This window comes from Dendropsophus ebraccatus, chromosome 6 (genome assembly GCF_027789765.1).
Source record: "Dendropsophus ebraccatus isolate aDenEbr1 chromosome 6, aDenEbr1.pat, whole genome shotgun sequence".
NCBI classification, from domain to species: domain Eukaryota; kingdom Metazoa; phylum Chordata; class Amphibia; order Anura; family Hylidae; genus Dendropsophus; species Dendropsophus ebraccatus.
Genome location: NC_091459.1, coordinates 43,604,732 through 43,630,603, shown reverse-complemented (window position 1 = coordinate 43,630,603; position 25,872 = coordinate 43,604,732). Strand labels below are relative to the sequence as shown.

The following is a 25,872-nucleotide window of genomic DNA, read 5'->3' as shown; positions in this document are numbered from 1 at the left end:
ATGGGGGGGGGACAACTAGGCTACCAGGGACATGACTGATGGGGGGGACAACTAGGCTACCAGGGACATGACTGATGGGGGGGGGACAACTAGGCTACCAGGGACATGACTGATGGGGGGGGACAACTAGGCTACCAGGGACATGACTGATGGGGGGGGGGACAACTAGGCTACCAGGGACATGCCTGATGGGGGGGGGGACAACTAGGCTACCAGGGACATGACTGATGGGGGGGGGGAATAACTAGGCTACCAGGGACATGCCTGATGGGGGGGGGGGACAACTAGGCCACCAGGGACATGACTGATGGGGGGGACAACTAGGCTACCAGGGACATGCCTGATGGGGGGGGGGGAATAACTAGGCTACCAGGGACATGCCTGATGGGGGGGGGGACAACTAGGCCACCAGGGACATGACTGATGGGGGGGGGGAATAACTAGGCTACCAGGGACATGCCTGATGGGGGGGGGACAACTAGGCCACCAGGGACATGACTGATGGGGGGGACAACTAGGCTACCAGGGACATGACTGATGGGGGGGACAACTAGGCTACCAGAGACATGACTGATGGGGGGGGATAACTAGGCTACCAGGGACATGACTGATGGGGGGGGGGGAATAACTAGGCTACCAGGGACATGACTGATGGGGGGGGGAATAACTAGGCTACCAGGGACATGACTGATGGGGGGGGACAACTAGGCTACCAGAGACATGACTGATGGGGGGGGAATAACTAGGCTACCAGGGACATGACTGATGGGGGGGGAATAACTAGGCTACCAGGGACATGCCTGATGGGGGTTAACTAGGCTACCAGGGACATGACTTGGGGGTTAACTAGACTACAAGGGGCATCACTGGGGGTTAACTACAATAGCAGGGGCACTAGGGGAACAATACTATGCCTTGTCCTGGGTGCTGCAAACCCCCGCTACTAACTGCCGCGCACGGTATGCGGCCCTCGAATGATTTTATTAATGCCCGACCGGCCCTCGACATGGAAAAGGTTCCCCACCCCTGCATTAAGTGGACAAGAACATTGGGATATTGTAGAAAGACATTATTATACCCTGGGATGATAGGAAAAGGAAACAAAATTACTTTTCTAAAAAAATAAAAAAAAATAAAAAATTTTTTTACAAAATCAGTTCAGTTCTGTTGCTTTTCAAATAATTTTATTGAACTACAAAATATAGGTTTATCCACTAAAGTACAGAGACTACCGCCAGGCTGGGAGGGGATCCTGCACTGTCATGGCAGATATTATCTTAAGATAAAAATATATGATACGAAGTAAATGTACACTAGCAATAGCATGTACACTAGTCGGTGCCAGCCCATACATCATGGTGGCACAGTCAATTTTTTAAAACACTACGCGGTTCCTGTGATTGACAGCGGTTTCTTTATGGGTCCAGCACCCCCAATGTGTAACGATATCTCCTCTCCTTGGTGACGTCACTAGACTTCATAGAGTCTGCACCAAAGGGCAGATGAAGAGACGGCTGAGGATCATGGCAACCAGGCAGCATTATGAAAAATGGACTGTGCCACTGTTACGTACGTGCCGGCACCGACCAGGTTGTGTAAAAAAAAAAAAATCTGTGAGGGAATTGGTACATTGGCTTAAAGGGAGAATTTACAGAATGTTATTGGGTACACCAAAGTATTTAGATCACACGTAGAGATGAGAGAACTGAATAATTCTGTACCGAAAATAATTCCCATGGCAGCTGCACAATTTAATACACATAAAAACCTAAAAAAAAAAAGTATCTTCACCTGTCCGGTCTCCCCAAGGGTCCTCCTCTGTCTTGCATGCACCAGAGTATATTTACAATGACTGTTTTATGTATAAATATTTTTACATTATGTATTGCCTTCTGTGTATATTGTATTCAGGAGCCATATAGATTATTGATCTATAAAGGAGTAGATAAACAGGTAAGTTATCATTCGTCAGAAAGTCTCCTTTTACAATTTAATGCTGCTTCTGCTTTTTTTTTTAATGTTTATGTTATGGTTTTAACCCCTTAACGACATCGGTCGTACACTTACGCCCCCCTTGCCTGGGCTTTAACGCAACAGGGCGAAAAAATGTACGCCCGCGGTTTCCCCGATCGCTGTGTTCACACACAGCGATCAGGGAAGATGGCCTGCTATAAATCATAGCATGCCATCTTAGCTTCTCTGCACGGGGGGTGGTTAACACCCCCCGTGCTGACGATCGCTGCTATTGGCTGATCAATTCAGATCAGCCAATAGCGGCGATCGGCACCTTTCCGGGTCATTGGTGGCCCGATGACCCGGAAAAAATGGCGGTAGGTGCTGTCCGAGGACGGCACCGATCGCCATTACTGTAAAAAGTAACGGTGGTCACTGTGCCACCGGCCCGATCGCCGTGAACCGTGGGCCGGTGGCATGGCGATCAAAGTCCCCAAATGTAATAAATACCTGCTCTAGACCCCTCAGCTAGGTAGCTGAGGGGTTCAGAGCAGGTATTTGTACATTACTCACCTGTCCCGGGGTCCCAATCGGCGTCTTCCGGGTTCGCGGCATCCTCGTCTTCTCGTCGGGTCTTCGGCTTCTTCCGTGGGGTCCCGTTCGGCTTTTTTCGGCTCCAGCGTCGTCTTTTTCCGGATTTTGCGCTCTGCTGCCCTCTAGCGGCTGATAAGTGTAATACACTTATCAGCAGCTATAGGGATGTTCAGAATGTAGTAAAAGTTTTTTTTTTTTTCCAATTTTTTTTTTCTATTTTGCGCACCCTATGGCCGCTGAGTGTTGATCAGCATCGCACGAAAGTGCGCTGCTAATCAGCAACTCCTCCTTTTTGGCGTAGGGTGTTATTTTTTCTATATCCTTCTGCCACGTTCTGCTGATAAGTGCCCCACATAAGTGCAGCATTTATCGGCAACACCATTTTTGGCGTAGGTTTTTTTTTATACTTACTGTAAAAAAAGAAACGTAAAAAACACTACATTACACTACACTACATTACACCACACTACACTACATTGAATAAAGTTTGACACTACACCACTACATACCCCATATACCAATCTCCATATAAAAGTGGCCCCCTGGCGTGTTTTCAGTATCAGACGCATACGCTATTATTGCCTCTGACACCGAAACAGCCAGTGGGGATGAATGGGGTATCCTTTTTTCCCCCATTCATCCTCATCCTCCAGTGATGTGTCTGGGGGTAGCGTAGCGTACGCTGCCCCCCAGACACGTCTTTTCCGCCAGTACATTTCCAATAAGGGATGACGGTATGGCGCGAAATTCTCACAGTGAGAGTACCTCAGGGTACTCTTACAGATTTAGGGTACGTGCACACTGCGGAATGGCGAAGGATAACCCTTTGTACATTGGACGGAGAGCGGAATCCGCCCGTGCATAGAATGGAGTCTATGACACATGTGGAGACGCGCGCCCGCATCAGTCCGCCGGTGGGTACCAGCTGCGGAATGCGTGAAGGGTTATCTGTCGCTATTCCGCAGTGTGCACGTACCCTTAGAGTGTATGATGGAAGGGACACCGGAATCAAGCCCCCGGATGCCACCCCCCCCCCCCCATCCTCGGAGTTAGTGGGAAGATCGTTTGGGAACTGATCTTCCCACTGCTGGATAAAGGTCACCACCTGTACGGGGATAACTTTTATACCAGCACCCCCTCTTCTGGTCCGTCGCTGCCCAAGCTACTGTAGCTTGTGGCACGATCCGAAAATATCAGAAGCAGTAAAAGAGCCCTAATATTTAGCAGCCATGTAGCGGACCCAGCGCTTCTGGATATGAAGGACCCCGGATCGCACCAGGGCAACATTTTCCAGGTGACGTCCCCCACACTGGAGAACAGGAGACCCCAGAAGAAGTGCAGAGTGTGGCGTAACAGGAAGGACACCATTTTCCAGTGTGACACCTGTCCTGATCCCCCCGACCTCTGCATACTAGATCGCTTCAAGGCGTACTATACGTCATTGGAGTTCTACATTATCTAAATTCTGTCCCTTATTCCTATTTCAGGGGTCACGTTGATCCAGGGATTATTCTGATTGCCATTATGGAGTCTGGAAGGTTTTTTTTTCCCTATGATGAGGCTACTGTCGTCTGCCTCACGAGGGTTTTTTGCCTTCCTCTTGATCAACACAGGTTGAATTTGATGGACACCTGTCATTTTCAACCTTATAAACTAATAATTGGCCTAATACCCCAAAATTGTCCCTTTTCCCCAGCTAAATAGGTATGGCTGCCATTCCCATTAGAGGATGCCATGATGCAATTACAAAGCCTCCGTGCGGTCAGGACAGTAGAACCCCCCCCCCCCAAGTGACCCCATTCTGGAAACTACACCCCATAAGGAATCTAACAAGGGGTGCAGTGAGGATATGGTCCCCTGGTGACGGCCACATTTGTGCCGTGAAAATGAAAAAAAAAATATTTTTTATTTTCACACCACATGCTCTACATAAGTGCCCATCACCAGTGGGGTCCATATCCTCACTGCACCCCTTGTTAGATTCCTTATGGGGTGTAATTTCCAGAATGGGGTCACTTGTGGGGGGTTTCTACTGTCCTGGCCACACAGGAGCTTTGTAATTGCGACATAGCCTCCATCCTCCATTCCAGACTCTAAATGGCGCTCTGTCCCTTTGGTGGCTTGCCCTGTGCCCATATGGCACATTATGTCCACATGTGGGGTATTTTCGTACTCAGGGGAAATTACCCTACACGTTTTGCATTTATTTATTTTTTTAACCCCTTGTGGAAATGGAAAAAATCAAGGCTAGACCAACATTTAGTGTAATTTTTTAAATTTTTTTTACTCTAAATCATTGATCTTGTCATGATTTTTTCATTTTCACAAGGGGCTAAAAGATAAAAAAAAAAACACAAAATGTGTAGAGCAATTTCCCCTGAGTACAGAAGTACCCCACATGTGGACTTAAGGCAACATGCGGGTGCAGGGTAAGCCTCCAAAGGGAAGGAGCGCCATTTGGCTTTTGGAGGCTGGATTTGGATGGAATGGATTTCGAGGGGCCATGTTGCATTCAAAAGGCCCCTGTGTTGCCAAGAAAGTTGAAACCCACCCACAAGTGACCCCATTATGGAAACTACACCCCTCAAGGAATGTAACAAGGGGTGTAGTGAGCATATGGACCCCACTGGTGATGGGCACAAATGTGGAACAATGTGGTGTGAAAATGAAATATTAAATTTTTTACACTATAATGTTGGTCTAGTCTTGAATTTATCATTTTCACAAGGGGTTAAAAGAGAAAAAAAAATGTGTAGAGCAATTTCCCTCGAGTCTGTAAATACCCCACATGTGGACATAAAGCGCCATGTGGGCACAGGGCAAGCCTCTCAAAGGAAGGAGCGCCATTTGGATTTTGGAGGTTGGATTTGGCTAGAATGGATGATGAACACCATGTCGCATTTACAGAGCCCTCATGCTGCCAAAACACTGGAAACCCCCCACAAGTGACCCCATTCTGAAAACTACACCCCTGTAAAAAGTAACGGTGGTCACTGTGCCACCGGCCCGATCGCCGTGAACGGCGGGCCGGTGGCACGGCGATCAAAGTCCCCAAATGTAATAAATACCTGCTCTGGACCCCTCAGTTAGGTAGCTGAGGGGTTCAGAGCAGGTATTTGTACATTACTCACCTGTCCCGGGGTCCCAATCGGCGTCTTCCGGGTTCGCGGCGTCCTCGTCTTGACCAAGTATAACAGAGGCGTTGAAATTCACTAGGCGCTCCTTTATATCTGAGGCTTGTGGTTGCGTCAAATAGCGCAATAGGGCCACATATGGGGTATTTCTATAAACTGCAGAAACGGAGCAATAATTATTGGGGTGCATTTCTCTGGTAATAGGTTTATAATTATGAAAAATATTGGATTACAATAAAATCTCTGCACAGAAAATTAAAATTTTCAAATTTCTTACACACTTAGCTTTTATTTCTGTGACTCCCCTAAAGGGTTAAACACTTTCTGGATGTGCTTTTGCAGAGTGTGGGGGTGCAGTTTCTGAAATGGGGTGCTTTGTGGGGCTTTCTAACATACAACACCCTCAAATACACTTTAAACCTGAAAAGGTTCCTAAAAATGTCTGATTTTGAAATTTTACTGAAAATTTGGAAATTTGCTGCTTATGTTTTAAGCTTTCTATTGTCTAAAAAAAAATGAAAGATAGTTTAATAAATGCCGCCAACATAAAGTAGACATGTTGCTAATGCTATTTAATATATAATTTATGGGGCATAACCATTTTCTGTATAAGCAAAAAAAGTTTAAAAGTTGCAAAAATGCATTTTTTCACAATTTTTCACATTATTTGTTTTTTTTCATAAAGATTTGTTATAAGTATCGACTCCAATTTACCAGAAATGTAAAGTACAATATGTCACGAGAAAACAATCTCAGAATCAGCCAGATAGGTAAAAGCATCCCGAAGTTATTAATGAATAAAGTAACACTGGTCAAATTCATAAAATTTGTCTCTGTCCTTAAGGCCATTTCAGGCTCTGTCCTTAAGGGGTTAAACTCGTGACTTCCAGTTGTTGCAAAACTACAATTCCCATTATGTTTGGACGACTAAAGCTTTTGAGTAAAAAAAAAACATTGATCAATGCAGTAGATAGGTACTGCATTGATCCCTATGAGCAATCATTGAATTGCTCATAAAAAAAACTCTTCTCATATTGAGGCTATGTTCACATGCTTTATAAACAATGGCCATTTCCCATGATCATTATCAATAATTGATCATTACTGATCATGATCATTAATTCTTGCCATAGGAGAGCGTTAAGCCATTCACGCAGAACAGCCATTGTTTATACAGTGTGGGAACATAGCCTAAAAGTTTCAATGATCCCCCCTCTGGCCATCTTATAAAAATTAAATAAATAAACAAACATATTTGCCATCACCATGCGCAAAATTGTCCAAAGTCATCACATTCCTGATCCCACACGGTACACAGCGTAAGTGCAAAAACTCACCAAAGCACAAAATTGACGATTTTTGGTCATGTCACATTCAAAAAAATTTATATAAAAATTTATCAAAAAGTCACATATACGCATGCAAGCTACCACTAAAAAGTACAGATCAAGGCACAAGAAAGGACATCTCAAATATATTCCAGGTTTTAATGTTTTAAAAGTAAAATTTAAGTTATATAAATTGCTTATAGGGATGAGCGAGTAGTGAAATATATTAGAAATTTGATTCGAGTAGACCGCAATGCTCGACTATTTGATCGAATATCGAATTCCATTTACAAATGCCTTCAGGCAACAGGAGTTCCAATGGTTAATCTTATGCACAGAATGCAAAACAGTAGTACCAAATTATTTTTGGGGCACACTCAGTTTACAGCTGTATACCCTATATCTGAGGTTTCCACCAAGTAGATACACTGAAGCCTTTTCCTCACAGTGCACTCCTGCTGCCTGCCTATCTGAACACACTGATGTGCTGCTAGCTGGTTATATAGCTGTATATATTTGTGTGATCAATCTCTATCTATAATTTTAGCCCTCCCTGTCTAGCTCCAAGTAGCATCCGAAAACCGAATCTGAAAAACACTATTCTTGTACTTTGAAGGTCACATGGTTTAGCCAGCCAATGAATGCACATGCTTTTTTTTTCCACTTCCTGTATGCTCGTAGTTATCCACATACTGAAACACAGCGATGTACCTGATAGTACATTCGCTTTAATAAATGATGACAAGTGATGACAACAATGCACAGAAAGCCCACAGTGACCAAGGCCATACTGCGATGGGTAACTGTCATCCCAATTCTGCTAAGCAGAACATCCCTGTGGGGCAGTAAGGGCTCGTTCACACAGAGCAAAAGCAGCTGAATTTCTGCGCTGAATCAGCGCTGAAATTTCAGCCGTTAAAATAGGTGCAGAGCTAATTTCCATTGTGTTAAATGGAAATTCTGCTCTGCAGTTCACACGGTGGAATTTCCGCACTGAACTAATCCGCTTTCCGCCAGAAGAATGAACATGTTCATTCTTCCGCTAACGGAAGCCTATACAAACCAATGGGGCTCTGATTTTCTGTTTCAGCGCGGAATACAAGCGGAATACAAGCGGAAATTACACGCTAAATCAGCGCGGGAATGGGGAAAAAAGGGGGGAGGAGGATTCTAGTATATATTCTGGTATAGTCTAGTTTACTCGCCAAATACTCGCTGAATTTCAGCGCTGAATGCATGCGGATTCCTCGAGTATTCCGCGCTGAATTTGTCAAGAGCTGATTACGAGCTGAACACTTTCCTAGCGGAATACGCAGGGATTCTGCTTACATTCTGCTTATATTCTGCTCGGAATTCAGCGTCAGTTGATTTCAGGCGGAAATATTTCCTTGCGTAATCCGCCCCTTTTGCTCTGTGTGAACGTAGCCTAATTGTAGATGTGCAGTAATTGAAGCACTATTGAGGAGTATGAGATTAAAGGAGGGGAATAGAAATAAAGATTACTGAGGCGGGTGTGCTCACAAAGAGTCTGAAAGAAAGCCTTTACATGTTCTTTTAACAGGAAGGAATTACTCTCTTTGAGATTTAACTTGAGCCGACTTGTCCTTGTCCTGCAAATTATATAGGGAAGATGTTCCATCAATTTAGGAAACAGATTAATGAACATGTGGGGAACTTAATGCATCGGCTAAACACCCCTAAATTCTACAGTTTGCTCAGAAGTGCAATAGCCAGACAGAAGGGTTAGCATTTCAAGTAACCGAGGTGATAAAGCCCTCCAGGTAAAAAGGTGTCTGGCATAAAAGACTGGTAAATAAGGAAGGAAATGAACATTCAGATCATATACAGAAAGACCACGTCTGCAGTTGCTAGGTTACCGACAATATGATGTTGTCACTAGAGATGAGCGTAACTGGAGCATGTTTGAGTCTGATCGTTCGGCATTTGATTAGCAGTGGCTAAAGAAGTTGGATGCAGCCCTAGGAAGTCCAGGAAAACATGGATATACAGCCTATGCCCTACAGCTTAATCCATGGTTCCCAGGACTTCCTAGGGCTGCATCCAACTTCAGCCACCAGTAATCACATGCTGAACAATCAGACTCGAGCATGCTCCAGTTGCGCTCATCTCTATTGTTCACCAGTCTGGACAGAGATTTGGCATGTGTACCAATGGGGGTGGTGTTGGGGACATTATGAGCATATATGCATAATAACAAGAGACTGGAACTCAGTTTACCAGGAATAGACTAACAATGCAATCATCATACCCTGATATGCCATCCTGTAATAACCACTACATAAGCATGAACGCTCCAATGTATGTGTGCGGGAGAGGTGGGGCAGTTCTTCCAAACTTTTAAAAAAGAGGCACTGTCATGAAATATTTTTTTTTAAGGAAATCAGCAGGGATTGTGATTGGAAGCAGTTTTGCAATATATTCTCTTTATTTCTTTTATTGTTTAAATCAACATTATACATATGGCCACTAGGCCATATACTATGGCCACAGTTTCACAGTTGTCCCCATTCAGTAGTAAAGAATTCTGGGGGTGTTCGCATTGTATGGTCAGCTCTCCTATCGCACAGTACCCAAACCTCTGTAACCTAACAGTGACATTATACTGACTGAACTGTTACATAACAAAGAGCATTTTCTCCTAGTAAGCTGCATAGCTGATAATATAATTAGTAAAATTTAATAATATAATTAGCTGCCCTCAGTTAGTTGGCCTCATTTGCTATACAATATGCATGATGAACAGGTGTCTTTCCAAGCGTGAGCATGCAAAGGACTGGGACTTCGTGTGTTAAGTCTCTTTTTTTAACAGAGAAAAGACCATATTACAGCATGGACCACAGTTTGGATATATGTATAACACTTTTTAAACATAGAAAACTTTTTTTTTTTTATTCTTTATTTCTTTTACAAATGTTATAATACAACTACAGTGCAAAACTGCTTGCAATCACAACCACTGTTAATTTCTTTGGGGGGAAAAATGTGAAAGGTACGCTTTAAGATATATAAATAAAAGTTATTTTTTTAAGCTCTAAGGCTGCATTTACACGTTCAGTGATTTCCCCGGTCCGTGATTGTGGTCCGGCAGCTACCTCCGTGATCCGTGCAAAACAGTCCGTTTTGCATCCGTTTTGCATCAGTGTCCGTTTTTTTCACGGATCTGTCTTACAGCATTTTAAATTACATTGATTACATCACATCCGTGTTTTTCACGGATGAACACGGATGTCACATCCGTGTACATCCGTGAAAAACACGGATCTCATTGATTTCTATGGGGAATCCTTTCCATGCATCCGTTCCAAGTAATAACATGTCCTATTTTTTAACGGAAAGGATCACGGATCCGTGAAATCACGGAACATCTGAATAGCCCCATAGAAAGCAATGGGTGTAAAATTGTCCGTGCGCACGGATCCGCGAGCACAGACAACTTCTCGGAACGTGTGAATGCAGCCTTAGGGTTCTGCGGAATTCCACCTGTCTGAGTGTGTCATAGCACCGCTGCTGCCGCTCTCCGCTCGTAGAAGTTATGGAGAGCGGCAGCAGCGGAGGAGTGTGCGCTCTCCGATAGAGGTGCTATGACACACTCCGGCGGAATTCCGCCTATTTTACTCAGTGTGAACATACCCTCAGTGCAAACAAAATGTACCCCTAATGTCTACAATGAATCCATAGTAGACATAATTTATCCTCCCATGATATAGTTAATCCACAGTAAGCACCATTTATTGTTTTATCTTCCCTCCTATGCTGTACACAACCTGTATGCACCTCAGTCAAATTTATAGCGTTCACAAGAGAATTTCTATGCAAGATGAATTAATATGTTATAATGCTTGATGTATTGTGATGGATCTCAGCATTACAAAGCATTTATCAATATGTCTCACTATAATAATGTGCACTGAGAGCATATACAGTAAATCACAGCTAATATTTCCAAACACGCTGCCGTACCACCTGTCTGTTAGTGAAACTATAAGCAGGTCTATGATTTCTATAGAAACACCTTTGTACTGTCTACTGTTAGATTGTACAAGAGTAAAAATGAAAACAATCAATATAATCAGAGTATGGCTGGGTTCACCCTATGTTGATTTTAGGAAAGCTCCTAAAAGAATGTCCTTTTAGCTTCAATCTGGATGGAATACCTCAGTATAATGCAAAAAGAAAGGAATAATTTATTCAATTGATTCAACTTTTAATCTGTAAAAAATATATTCCATTAATAAAAAACACTCTAAACAGACCAATATTCCTGTTGCAGTAGCCATGTAGTTGTGATACCAGACAGTATATGAGGTAACACTGCGGTTACATCCAGTGACTCACAGGGGGCATCTTCTTGGACTTATTGGGGGAAATTTATGAAAGGGTGTAAATATACACCTGGTGTAAACTGCCCAGAGCAACCAATCACAGCTTCTCTTATATTTTGTCAAAGCTGAAAGCTGAGCTGTGATTGGTTGCTGAGGGCATTTTACACCAGGTGTTTATTTACACCCTTTCATAAATCTCCCCCATTCTCTTTCCCTTTCTTCTCTGTGTGGCTTAGACCACAATGAAGAATTTTTCCAAGAAGTAATTAATTTAAACATGCCTAGGATCAACATATATTTATCTAAGATAATAAAGGAAGTAATATGAGGGCAGGCAGGATGGACCAGGTGGTCTTTTCTGTCAAAAATTTTCTATGTTTCTGTGTAATCCCCCTATTACCTAAATGCCCACAATAAGTACTTAATAAACCCCCCACCGCCCCCATTAAGCAGATGCCTGCAGTAGGTACTCAACCCCCACAATTAAGTAGTTGCCCCCAGTAAGTAGGCAATCCCATCATTAGGTAGGTAATCCCCCTTTATTAGTCTGTAGATAATCACATCACTAGGTAGGTAACCCCCATTAGGTAGATGCCCACAGTAGGTAAGTAATTCCTTCATTAGTTAGGAAATCCCCATCTCCAAATTAGGTAGATGCCACCAGTGGGTAAGTAATCCCCCATAGTAAGTATATGTTCTGTAGGTAGTAAAAAACCCACTCCCCTTCTGCTCCAGGGCTAAGGCCAGGCCCTGTTGTTTTCTCTCCTTTGCTCTGTGCCAGTACTCTAAAGAGGTTCAGGTCTTCTCCTTCAGGCGGCACACAATGATATTACGTCATTGCAGCAGACTCCCTGATCCTGTACCATAGTTAGTGGTGTGTACATTTGGGGACATTTATTAAAGGGAATCTGTCTGCACAGAGACACAACCCAAGTTGCTGACAGTGTTATATAGGTCACAGCACCCTATTGCACATAGTACCTGAAGCTTCTCCGTCCATGTAGCAGAAAATGTGCAACATTTATTTTCTTATTGTAACCAAGTGTCAAAGAGGAGTTGCGGCTCTCTGGCCATGCCACACTCTGTCAGTCCTCCTCTTTGGTCGTTCCTTCCTCCTCCTTTTAAATAATAATTTCATCTCAGCCTCCAGTTCCGATGCCACTGATGACGCACATGTCCTGCGCCCTGAACGTGTTCAAGCGCTGTAGCCAGGAAGAGAGACAGAAGTAAGCTTCACTGCTCAGCACGCATGCACCTCTCTTCCTGGCTACGGCACTTGAACAAGTTTAGGGCACAGGATATGTGAATTGACATCATCAGCGGCGTGGGAACTGGAGGTCGAGATAAAAAAGGAGGAGAAGTGAAAGAGCGCAGCACGGCCGGAGAGGCGCAACTCCTCTTTGACACTAGGTTACACTACGAAAATGAAGACTGCACATTTGCTGCTACATGGACAGATAAGCTACAGGTACCATGTTGAATAGGGAACTGTGACCTATAAGACACTGTCAGAAAGTCAAGTCATGTACAAGGGCTGACAGATTCCCTTTAATTCTGTTTTTTACGCTCCCCCCCCCCCACACACTCCTGGGGCCTTAACGCAGGAGGGTGTAAATGTATGCCCTGTCTGGGTCCCGGACTGTGGAGCGGGCTCAGGAGCTGAGCTTGCTCCATAGCCGGTGAGGACCAGCTGCTGTCTGCAGCCGGTCCCACACCCTCAATGGCCCCTTAAACGCAGTTTAAGTGTAAGTTTCAGGAGCATCTCCTGTCACTTATCGATCGTGACCCCTGCAGAGTGTCTGCGAGGTCCCGATCGCATGGCCTGACTGCCAGAGGTCCCTTACCTTCCTCCATGCAGTCAGGTCTTCAATTTTCTAATTCAGTCTGCCACAGGCAGGTTCTATCAGAAGATCACAGATAACAGTGATCTCTGCTATGCTATGGCAAAGCAGTGATCAGTGTGTTCAATCTAATATATGTATGTAAAAGTCCCCTAAATTGTAAAATAAAAAAAAATCAATAAAAGTTTTAAAAAAAATGTCCCAAAGCCCCTCCCCCAATAAAAGTGAAAATCACCCCATTCTTATTTTATACATAAAACACATAAAAATAACAAAGTTAATTAACATATAATATACCACAGTTTGCGTAATCGTCCTATCTATTAAAATAAAACAATATTGTTCCCAGACAGTGAACGGTGTAAACAAAAAGCGGTGAAAAAATGCAAAGATTGTTTTTTTTTTTTATTTTATGCATAAAAAAAAAATTAATAAAAAGCGTAAATACGTTTGATCTAGAAAAAATGTTACTAATAAAAACAAGAGCTTATGGGGCAAAAAAATCATACCCCATACCACCCTGTGGGTGAAAAAATAAAAGTGCTAGAAGAGGCACAATAGGGCCATTTTAAATATGCCTATTTGCAAAAATAAAAAGTTTTACTGCTAATAAAAATAGTAAGACGTTAGAAAAACTAGTAAACATGCACAACACTGTGTTCAGACAGACCTATAGAATAAAGAAAAACTGTCATTTTAACCATACAGTGCATTATGTAAACATGGAAGCCCCCAAAATTAGCTGAATTGCATTTTTTTCACCCAAATTCACCCCATAAATGATATTTTGGGGGTTCAATAAACCCTCACATGGCCCTGTAGTTGGAAAATGAAAGAGTTAGGGGTCTTAGAAGGCGAGGAGGAAAAAACGAAAATGCAAAAGTGACAATTGGCCCGGTCCTTAAGGCCATTTCTGGCCCGGTCTTTAAGGGGTTAATAAGTTATGTATAACAACACAAATAAATCATTTGCAAAATATCATGTTTTATAATATGCAGCATAGTATTTCTTTACCACTGAAAGAGATGTCTGAGAGCCAATATTGTTTACTACACTTGTTTCTTATGGCAGAAAATTTTTTTTTTTGTGAATACCGAAATGTACTCTATATACTGGACTCCTCAACCATAAAACAATGTTACCTATGGATACAGTAACTGGTAAATGGTATACAGTAAATCTAAGAACCTGATAATCTGAATAGAATTAGGCCTGGTTCATATGCCATTTGGGTTATGAATTTTGGCAAGCAAAACATGCCAAAATATATGCCAATAAAATGCACGTCCCATAGTTTTTAAGGGAAGCCAGCAAGGCCTTCGATTAAATTATTATCAGACGCACATCTTTGTCTAAACAGGCTATGTGTGGCAAATAATGTGTTTAAATGGCCACATGAACAAGCCAGGCCACATTATTAATCCAGCCTTGTGATTGGCGTTTGTTTTCTGCCTTAGATTGGGTTGTATATGTAGGCATTCAGTTGTGCTTACAAGTTTAACCCCTTAAGGTCAAAGCCTATTTTCGTTTTTGCGCTTTTGCTTATTCCATTTTAAGTTTAAAAGTCCATAGCGCTTGCATTTTTTCACCTAGAGACGTATATGAGCGCTTATTTTTTGCGAAACCAATTGTACTTTGCAATGACAGGCATTATTTTTCCATAACATATGCTGCGAAACCGGAAAAAAATCATTTGCGCTGTCAAATTGAAAAAAAAAACGAATTTGTTTTGATTTCGGGGAGTTTTGCATTTACGCCGTCCGTCCTATGGTAAAACTGACTTGTTATGCATGTTCCTCAAGTCGTTACGATTACTATGATATATAACATGTATAACTTATATTGTATCGGATGGCCTGTAAAAAATTCAAACCATTGTTAACAAATATACGTTCCTTAAAATCGCTCCATTCCCAGGCTTATAGCGCTTTTATCCTTTGGTCTATGGGGCTGTGTGAGGTGTCAGTTTTTGCGCCATGATGTGTTCTTTCTATCGGAACCTTGATTGCGCATATACGACTTTTTGATCGTTTTTTATTACATTTTTTCTGGATTTGATGCGACCAAAAATGCGCAATTTTGCACTTTGGAATTTTTTTGCGCTGACGCCGTTTACCGTGCGAGATCAGGAATGTGATTAATTAATAGTTCGGGCGATTACGCGCGCAGCGATACTAAATATGTTTATTTATTTATTTATTAATTTATATTTATAAAATGGGAAAAGGGGGGTGATTTGGACTTTTATTAGGGGAGGGTATTTTTTATTAATAAAAACACTTTTTTACTTTTTTTTTTTACTGTAACTAGAAGCCCCCCTGTGGGACTTGTATATAGACAGCACTGATCTCTCATAGAGATCAATGCTGTGTATATACACAGCAAAGATCGATTAGATCGGTCATAGATTACTATGGCCTGCTGCAGGCCATAGCAATCTATTGCCGAGCCGGGATCAGAGGCCCGGCTGAGGCCCGGCACGGGCAGAAGAACGGATCTCCCCCCCGCGATCGCATCGCGGGGGGGAGATCCGTCCCACTAGACACCAGGGACGTGAGGTCTGAAGCCTCTAAGTGCAGCTGTCAGGTTTGACAGCTGCACTTAGAGGCTTAATTAGCCGGCGCGGCAACGGGACCCGCGCCGGCTAATAGAGGCACTGCCCGGCTGCACATGTCAGCCGGGATCAGCGCCGTTCAGAGCGGGGTCCCGGCGGGACCCCGCTCTGAACACCCCGAGCGGCACCATGACGTATCAGATACGTCATGGGTCGCTAAGGGGTTAATACCCCAGCAGAATTTTTGCTTTCTTGTTCTTTTTTCCAGAAAATATAAATGTTAACACAAAAACTTTTTTTTGTTAGTGTTTGAGCGAAGCCATTTATTGTCAAACTACTGTGTTTTCTCTTATAAATCATAATGACAACCAAAAATATCCAAAGGACCCTGATCAAATATTTCCATTCCACAGTTCTTGAAACTGAGTATTGCCCCCTCTAACATCAATGACAGCTTGAAGTCTTTTGTGGTAGTTGTGGGTGAGGTTCTTTATTTTTTCATATGGTTAAGCTACCCATTCTTCTTGGCAAAAAGCCTCCAGTTCCTGTAAATTCCTGGGCTGTCTTGCATGGACTGCATGCTTGAGATCTCCCCAGAGTGGCTCATGATATTGAGGTCAGGAGGCTGACATAGACACTTCAGAACCTTCACTTTGTTCTGATATCCAAGGAACTGATAATGCCAGTCAGCAGTGTTCCCACTGTGATTAATAAATAGAAAATCAGGGGCTCTGTAAAAAACAAACCTCAGTCAGGTCTACCAACAAAAATTTTAGCAACAACTGCCAGGAAAATTTTGGGGATGCAAAGAAAAACCCACAGATAACATTAGCTGAAATACAGGACTCTCTGAAAACTCACGGTGTGGCTGTTTCAAGATGCACTGTTAGAAGGCACCTAACGAAAAATTGGCTGCATGATCTAGTCGACAGAAGAAAGCCATTAATGTGAAAATGCCAAAAAGTTTTGCGTCTACAATATGCCAAACAGCACAGAGAAAAGCCACAAAACTTCTGGAACAAGGTCATTTGGAGTGGTGAGACCAAAATCAAACCTTTGGATACAACCATAAATGCTGCATTTGGAGAGGTGTCAACAAAGCCTATGATGAAAGGAACACCATTCCTACTGTAAAGCACAGCGGTGGATTGCTGATGTTTTGGCGATGTGTGAGCTACAAAGGCACCGGAAACAAAGTTTGAGAAAAGATTAATGCAGCACTTTATCAGTAAATACTGGAGACAAATTTTCACTCATCAGCCCGGAAGCTACGCATAGGATGCACATAGATGTTCCAACATGACAACAGTTCAAAACACAAGGTCAAGTTGAGCTGTCATTGGCTACAGCAGAACAAAGTGAAGGTTCTGGAGTGGCCATATCAGTCTCCTGACCTCAATATCAGTGAGCCACTCTGGGGAGATCTAAAGTGCACAGTTCATGTAAGATAGCCCAGAAGAATGAGCCTCATCCACAACTACCACAAAAGACTTCAAGCTGTCAATGATGGTAGAGGGGGCAATACACGGTATTAAAAACTGGGGTATGTAAACTTTTGATCAGGGTCATTTGGTCGTTTTTGGTTGTCATTATGATTTAAAAAGAGAAAACATAGTAGTTTGACAATAAATGGCTTAAGTCAATCACTAACCATGATTGGAAAAAAATTGCGTATCTTAACTTTTGAGCACAACTGTATCAGAAGCTAATGTGCTTCTAACTTACTAATAATTATTAGCCCTATAGAATCCTAAATAGTGTATGTACATCTTGTTATATTTCAGTGTTAGATGTTTTTTAGATAGTTTATAGTGTTGTGGCTGCTACTAATACTAAATGTCTGATCATTTTAAGTTATGGTGTCTGTTTGTGTTCTTCTTTTTTAGGTCAAAATAACAAAGCATTAACCTGAAGTGTTATGGAGCACCCCTATATGTTGCTTCATGGAATCATTCCCTTGGATTGTTAAAAAAAAAAAAAAGAGGGCAAAAAAAATGTTGTGTTTATGGTTCCTATTCCCCAGACAAGTTACCAAAATGAGCCTTGCTTTCTAAGTGCACAAGCGGATGTAATTTTACCGGCAGATACTGCAATCCCAGGAAGACAGAACAGTGTTTTATGGTTGGTGCTTTGGTGCCCTCTTCTGGAACTCTCTCGCTTTTCCTTCTCTTTGCACTGTTAGCACTAGGTAGGCCTCTTGAATTACAATATGAAATTTGCACAGGCGGTTACTCTGTGAGAGAGACCTAAATGTTATAAACCAATCGGACATCAAGGACTGTGATCAAAAGTAAAAGTGCCATAAAACCCCCTGAGGCAGTGGAACCCATTGAGTTGCTTTGCAGGCGGACACAAGGGAACGTTATGTGCCTGTACTTTGCCTTAACCCAGCCAAAATGTGATTGTTAGAGGAGAACACACCACATAAAACGCCAACTGTCAGGGCTTGAAGACTTCCATCATTTCCTTCTTCGTCTGGGCATCTGACCACCTGAATGGACATCAAACTTGATGTGACCTGTATAACATTATCCCCTCCCCCCCAACTGACCACAACCCTTTGATAACCCAAGAAACACACGATGAGTTGCCTTTGAGGTTATTTCATTAAAACGCCCCCCCATAGATCAGAACGTATCTGTAAGATTTGCACAGGTGCTTTGTCACTATAGTAATTTATGAAGTGAATATAAAGTGCAATGATATATATATATATATATATATATAGATATATATATATATGGCAATATAAATACCCGGCACCACTTTTGCATACCGCAATATGACCCTTCATATATTATCCTTATATCAAGGATAATGAACACTATAAAGCCATCAGTCCTGTGATTTTGGAGCATTGTGAATCCCCTTCATGCATGATAGCCTAGCTCCCAAAGTCATGTGTCATGGCAATTGTGAAGAATCCAAGCATTGCTGTGCAATGCACTCCATAACCTCATGCCAAACGGTTTCCAACTTATGGGTTTTTACTAATATTCCATATCAGTAGAAAGCATCAGAAAAGGCTGCTCTTTTGTCATTGTTTTTATCTTTTGCCACTGTTGGTGTTTTCTATGTGACTCGTCTTTTACAAAAATAAACATCTACAGATTTCTATAGAGGAAGACCAATATAAACATTTAGAATGAATATTTTATACCTAAGTTTAATGTAATATATGGTGTATGTGAGTGCTTTTCCATGGGAATGCTTTCTTTTGGGGGGGGGGGGGGGGAATTGTGATCTCTGGGGAATTTGTTAGAGTATTAGAATACATATTTTACCTTCCTGTAACTCTGTGACTAGAACAAAGTTATCTTTCAGGAAATTATTTTTCCAATGTATAATGCTGAATACAATTTTTTCTTTGACATTTAACATTTGTTGAGAAATATTATCCCTTTAGTACACGTATTTAGCTGCACAGTTATCATTCAGTGTACACCTCCAGGAAAGCAGCATGTGAATAGAGAGGCAGCAAAGCTGCTCAAAAGTCTATATTGCTTAAATGTATCCATAACTGGACAGGTGATAAATGAGTTGTGCTTTACCTCTGGTACCCCCAGAGTCACTGAAGAGAAGTTTGAATGGAGAAGTTTGTTCCAAAATTTGCAGTAAGTTCACTTCCATACCAAACCAAACTTATTGCAACGTTCGATACAAGTTTGGAAAGATGGCAGACGCATATCTAAAAACCCTCTAAAAATGATCACCTGTGCGTGCTCCCCCAGTGTCCTCCTCTGCATCTCCAGTGTCTCCACCTCCAGCCCATTCAGCCAATCACTGACTGTGACAGGATAGTGCTGCAACCAATGATTAGCTGAATGGGCAGTCATTCTTGTCTAGAGAGCCACAGCCCACTCAATCATTGGCCGTGGCACTATCCTATCTCAGTCAATGATTGACTAAATGGGATTTTGGCTGCTACGGGGATAACAGGACACTGGTGAATAAGGACACAGGAAGAGTACAGACAGGTAAGTATAGATGAGCTAGGATGTTATACATAGATTTCATAAAGAGCGGCAGTTCACATGATTGACCACCGCTGTTCCATGTTTTTCTTATCACAGTGAGTAGATGAGGACAAATAAGCTTTTAGGGTCCTCATTCTATTGATTGTAGAAGTGGGGGTCCCAGTGTTCATACTTTTATCACATATCCAATGTAATTTGTTTAAAAACATTTTAGGCTGTGTTCACATGGCGCATTTCAGTTCTGTTTTCAAAATGCGTTTTTGGGTTTAATGAGGGAACTTCCATGTCTCTGGTTCACCAATCAATACCAAAAACATATGTTAAAAATGTGAAGAGAGCCTTAGGGGGCATTCACACGTTCCGTAATTACAGTCCGTGTATTGAAGATGCTCTACATGAAGATTTCAACTGTTTCAGAGCTCATCATGCATCATCATGAATCATTTACAGACCATGCACGGAACGAGTCAATGCCCCCTTATAGAATATTTTCCTCTAAAATCGGTTAATCACCAGTCATTTATTTCTCCTCAAGTGTATTAGTTGTTCCTAAGTGCTGTACTAGATGTTCCAAGCCGCTGTGTAACTGAGCGCCTAGCAGGTCATTGCTCATTTACAGAGCCTATTACACAGCTCAATAATTGTGAGGCCAGGGCTACACAAACAATCCCTAGATTGTCCATGTAGACCTAGGGTTAATCATCCGTCAGCCGGCGACAGATAATTTTTTGACATGCCAAAAGTGAGCGTTTAGGTAGCCTGCATAATAAGATCTTTGGTTGTATTTGTTTCTTCTTGGAAAGGAAGCAGTTTAGCTAACATTACACCAGCACCAACAGGCACAAATTTTGTTTTCACATGTGGCTTAATAAATAAAATTTATACTCTGACCAATCTTTCCATCCCCCACCACCAACCGACATCCCATGCTTGTTGACGATTCTTAATGGTTTTTATGATATGTCATAAAACTTTTAGGGGAAACCTGCAAAATTGTTACAAAAATATGTGTTGAAGGGGTTGTCCGGGGAAAATTCATACTTAGCCATGCTACCGGGGTTGCGGGGGACATGTCAGTAACATATACTTAGCTGCCAGCCCCCCCCCCCCATCACCACTTCTGGTTCCTGGCTGCCCACTCTGTGCTGCTGTCAGCATTTTGGAAACATCCAATGACATACGCTCTCAGTATAGACTTTTGGCTTATTTATACCAGGTGCAGGCAGGGGCAGATTAACTTTACCATAGGTCCCGGGCTGTTCACTAGGCCTGGGCCCCCCAGCCCCACTGTAACTATGGCAGCACTAGTGTGGTGTTCATAGTATAGGACAGATAATGTCATGATGCCCTGATTTGTGCAAAATTGTGGTAAAAAAGCAGTGATTTTTTGCAAATAATGGCAGAACTGTAGCCAGGAGACAATACGCCACAAAAAGTATAATTCTTTTTGGGTGGCCATGGGCCCCCTTGGAGCTCAGGGCCTCGGGCTACTGCCTGAAACGGACCTATTATAATCCGCTACTGGGTGCAGGGCTTAATAGATTCCTATCTTACCTTTGTCCAACTGTCTATTGTTTTATGTTCATATTTAATTTTTGTGCTTTTTTTTTCTGACTTTAAATTTTTTTGTCTATATTATAAAATAATCCTGAAATCTTGCAGGTTTTATTTTCACCACTTAAGGACCCCTTACCCCCATACATTGTCGAGCTTATGGGGCTCTACCAATGCTCTGTTGACAGATGATATTGATGGAGATGGAATCACTGGCCTTCTAAGAAATAAACCGCCCCCCATCCCACCCCCCACACGGACCTGAGAATGGCAGTTCCCAAGTCCCCCTTGTAAATGGAGAAGTGGACTTTCTTGACAGCCACTCCCTTCGCTAGTATGGGACTGACAGGGATCACCTTTAGAAATCTCTGTTAGTCTAATAGCACTAAAAAGTATGGCGGTCACGCAAGCACACTGCTGCTCCAAGGGGCACTGCTGCTTCACAAGGGGCACCCTGGAACCTGTATTCTTATGATCAGTGGGGGTCATGGCCGTATAAATTATTTTACATTAAAGTGTACCTATCATTTAGGTGCAGGAGGATACCTTTTCCAAACCCTAGCAGGTTTGTAGTCTGCTCTTGTTCAATAATTTTTATTGAAAATTTTTAAAGTAATATAAAGATATTACAAACTTAGAAACATGTGAGAAAATATTTACATTATGAGGTATACCAAGTATTCCTGAGATCATTTGAGGTATAACATAAAAAGAAACATGTCCCAATTTTAGGACTAGAAACGGATACTTGAGAGAAAGGAGTTCAATTAGTTCAACTAGTTATCCGGCTCCTAGTGCAAGTGGTGTATGAAACTGCCTGATGCTTAATACGCAATGCAAGGCTATGGTGCTTCCAGCAGCTTTATACACCATTAGCTTTAGAAGCAGACTACGAACCTGTCTGGGCTTTGACAGGGTATCCTACCACGTAATCACGACACCACCGCGACATCGCAAAATTTATTTTTAATTTATTATGTAGATATAGTTATTGAGGATCTCCTGGGGTATGTGCTTATGAATGTTTTTATAACATGTGGTTCCTGATCATTGTAGGGTCATGCTAGACTATCAACTAATGCCCTGCCCTATAGCTTTAACCAGTATGAAGAAATTACATATATTTTTATTTAAAATACATTAAAGGGGCGGCATGTAGCCACCCCCAAACTGCCGGTATCTCGTTGTAGAGGTCCTCACGCAGTGTCTTGTTCAGGGGTCTGCGGAGGATGGCTCAGAGCATCTGTGCCCTTGGCCTGCGTCGCCTTTCTCCCCAACTCCCTTCACTTTCAGCATGCCCCTGGGCTGGATGGATGTGGGGAGAGAAACACCGCAGGCCTAGGGCACAAATTATCTAGGCCAGCCCTGCTGTGCCACAGCAATAAAAGTAGTTTTACTTTAAAATACCAGAACCAACACTCAAAGGGGACACTGCGTGAGGACCTTTACAACATAGTAGCGGTGATTTTCCATGCTAAAAAGTAAGAAACCAGCCACTCCTGTCAATCATCTGTTCAGGAGATTGACGGCGCCTGCACTACACAGTGAACAGGGCAGAAAGGAGTTGGCTCCATTTGTTATGTAGTGGCCGCATCAGGCTACTGCAGCTCAACTCCCACTGAAGTAAATGGGAGGTGAGCTGCTGTAACCCAGTACCATCACTACACATTGAACAGAGCCAAAGGCTTCTAGCCCTATTCACTGTGTAGTACAGGCACTATGGTCCACCGAACAGCTAGTCAGTGAGGGTGCAGGGTGTTGGTACCCCACCAATCAGCTATAGATGGTCTATCTTTCGTATAGGCCATCAATCATTTCAGCCTGGAAAACCCCTTTAAACCTATATGATATTCTATGTCTCATAGGTCTGGCTCTGGACCCTAGCCAATTGTGAGAAAGGAGTCCTTGTTTCTCTGTTAATCTGCCAGATATATCTACTGTATAAAAATAAAACTTTGGGGCCAGATTTATCAGAGGGTGTAAAATTGAAACTGGTGTAAACTGTCTACAGCAAGCAATCACAGCTCAATGTTTTACTTTACCAGGGCTAAATACTGAGCTGTGATTGGCTGTTATGGCCCATTTACCAGCTTCTATTTTACACACTTTGATAAATCTGAGCTTTTATGTTCAGAATTTGTGTAAGTATTGATGCTTTGTATTTTTTCCAGGCAAAGCAATGAAATCCACAAAAATGTTCATGTATCGTCATCACATTTTCTGCTATTTCCTCTTATTATCTCATATTTGCAGTTGGAAACCATCAACAAGCAGGTGTACAGTTTATTAAGATGTACAATCTTTAAGCATGTTTCATCATTTATCATGGCTCAAACCGCCCAGGAAATTTACAATAACTATGGTTGCATGCTGCTCAGTGTATTCCTTTGGACTGCAGCTCTAGCTCCAGTGGTACAAAAACTCTTCGGGCCACATGTATCAACCTGCGAACGGATGATTTTCGGCGGAAAGTGCCGATTTGCGTATTTTTTTATACGCAAATGGCCGATCTGCGAATAAAATATTCGCAAATCGGCACTTTCCGCCGAGTACGCCATGGGGGCGGAAAGGGGGCGTGTAGTGGGCGGAATGGAGGGCACGGAGTCCGCGCGATTTACCATCCGTTCCACCCAAATATACGCCGAAAACCTACTCCACTCCTCAGCTGGCGTAGGTTTTCGGCGGTGCGCACCGGCGCGCACGGGATTTATGTAGAGGCAGTCCGCCTCTACATAAATCTCCGTAGCGCCAGAGCTGCGGGGGCATTTTTAAGTCCGGCGTAAAAAACGCCGGACTTAATAAATGCCCCCCTTAATATAGGCCTGCCCTAGACATAAAGTGACACAAGCAGTTACCTGGCTTGTTGATAGTTTCTAGGTAGCTACTACATTTCAAAGTATAATTTGAAAAGGAAAACAAGATAGGTCATGAAGATGTAAGGGAAATCTAAATCAAATCACTGTCAACAGTAAATACACTTTGTCCTATGATATGTATATGATTGCCTATGTGTTACTTAAGGATATATATATATATATATATATACACTGACTGTAAGATCACATTCCCACATTGCAGTTAGGGAATGCAGCTGGAACCACAGCCCCATGCAGTCACTAACGGCCGTGCAATGTTGTCAATCAATCCCAGCAGCATTGTGTGGCTACTGGTGACAACGTAGGGGTATGGTTGTAGTCGCATGCAGTGAATGCAATGTCAGAATGCTGCCTTAAACAAAGTGACTATATGTAAAGCAGAACTCCAGCCAGATTGGGTAGGGGGTGTTGGGAACATAAAGAAGAGATACTTACCCATCCCGATTCCTCCACAGCACTGTGTTACTGCTGACAGTCACCAGCTGATCTCCTGTATTTCCTGGTCCTGTGATGTCACAGCCCCACTCAGAATTGCCCTTAACCAATCAGTGACTGAGGAGGGACATCTCTACAGTCACTGACTGGTTGAGTGGGTAATTTTTGCTGTGAGACCTGTGAGCTAGTGGTGGGAAACAAGGACGGGTAAGTATCACTTTATTATTATGTTCCCACCCCTCTGATTTTTTACATTTGGATGAAGTACCCCTTTAATGATCATTGGGCATTAAAGAATTGATCATGGATTACATGCATTATCTGACTCACATCTCTTTATCTGTGTCCATCCACTACTGCCCAAACTCTGTCTAACAGGTCTGATATTGGGAATTTTGTAAGAATGAACCTTATATTTGGAGTTTCCTGACAACTACTGTATATGACCTTGATGCAAGTGAAATGCCCCTTATTATTGAGACCACCAATCAAGCTCTAAGTGTTCATGGTGCTTCTTAGGACACAGATGACAGCATATATCGACTTATTTTATAATATTACAATGTCAGCCATTTGCATTTCTTCCATAATAAAATTTTGTTATTGTTTCTTTCTTAATTATTTTTAAGGCCAGTTATTTATTGTGTGTAATTTGTGTGTGTGTGGGTGTGCGTGGTTTTAAAAAGGGCAATAAGGCACACTGAAACATACTTACCTGTTGTAAAGCTTGAAGGAGTTCTCTGATTAAAACTCACCTGTCCACTATTCACAGGATAAGTGACAAGTTAGAGATCACAGGGGGTCCGACCAGGGGCGTAACTAGAGATGGCTGGGCCCCATAGCAAACCTTCCAATGGGGCCCCCCTCCAGGCTACTGGGGGGAAATGGACGCGTGGTTTCGGCCACATGCAGTGTCTGAATTTTTTTTTTCTACATGGTTTTTAACTGCTTACACTATCTGCATATTGTCTGTAGCGATTCTTGTCACAGGATTGGTAGGCAACAGCTTCAGACAATGCACATTTAAAGCTTACAGCCACACCAGATCTGAACAATACCGTGACTGTATAATAAGTATATAATACAGTGCTGTATACCTACACAGAATGGGGATATATATACAGTGCTGTATACCTACACAGAATGGGGATATATATACACACTCATACAGGAGGGGGATAAGTATATAATACACTGCTGTATACCTACACAGAATGGAGATATATACACACTCATACAGGGTGGTAATAAGTATATAATACACTGCTGTATACCTACACAGA

At 42.4% G+C, this 25,872-nt stretch overlaps 1 protein-coding gene across 1 annotated transcript in view; it reads left to right on the top strand.

Annotated features, from left to right (window-relative positions):
- NKAIN2 (sodium/potassium transporting ATPase interacting 2) overlaps positions 1–18,285 on the top strand; it is a 555,517-nt gene extending 537,232 nt beyond the window's left edge. Inside the window, exon 7 of the mRNA XM_069973668.1 lies at positions 17,634–18,285. Coding sequence (XP_069829769.1) covers positions 17,634–17,643 — 10 coding nt within the window. The 3' untranslated portion in view covers positions 17,644–18,285. The remainder of the gene's footprint in view (positions 1–17,633) is intronic.
- Positions 18,286–25,872: the final 7,587 nt, after the last annotated feature.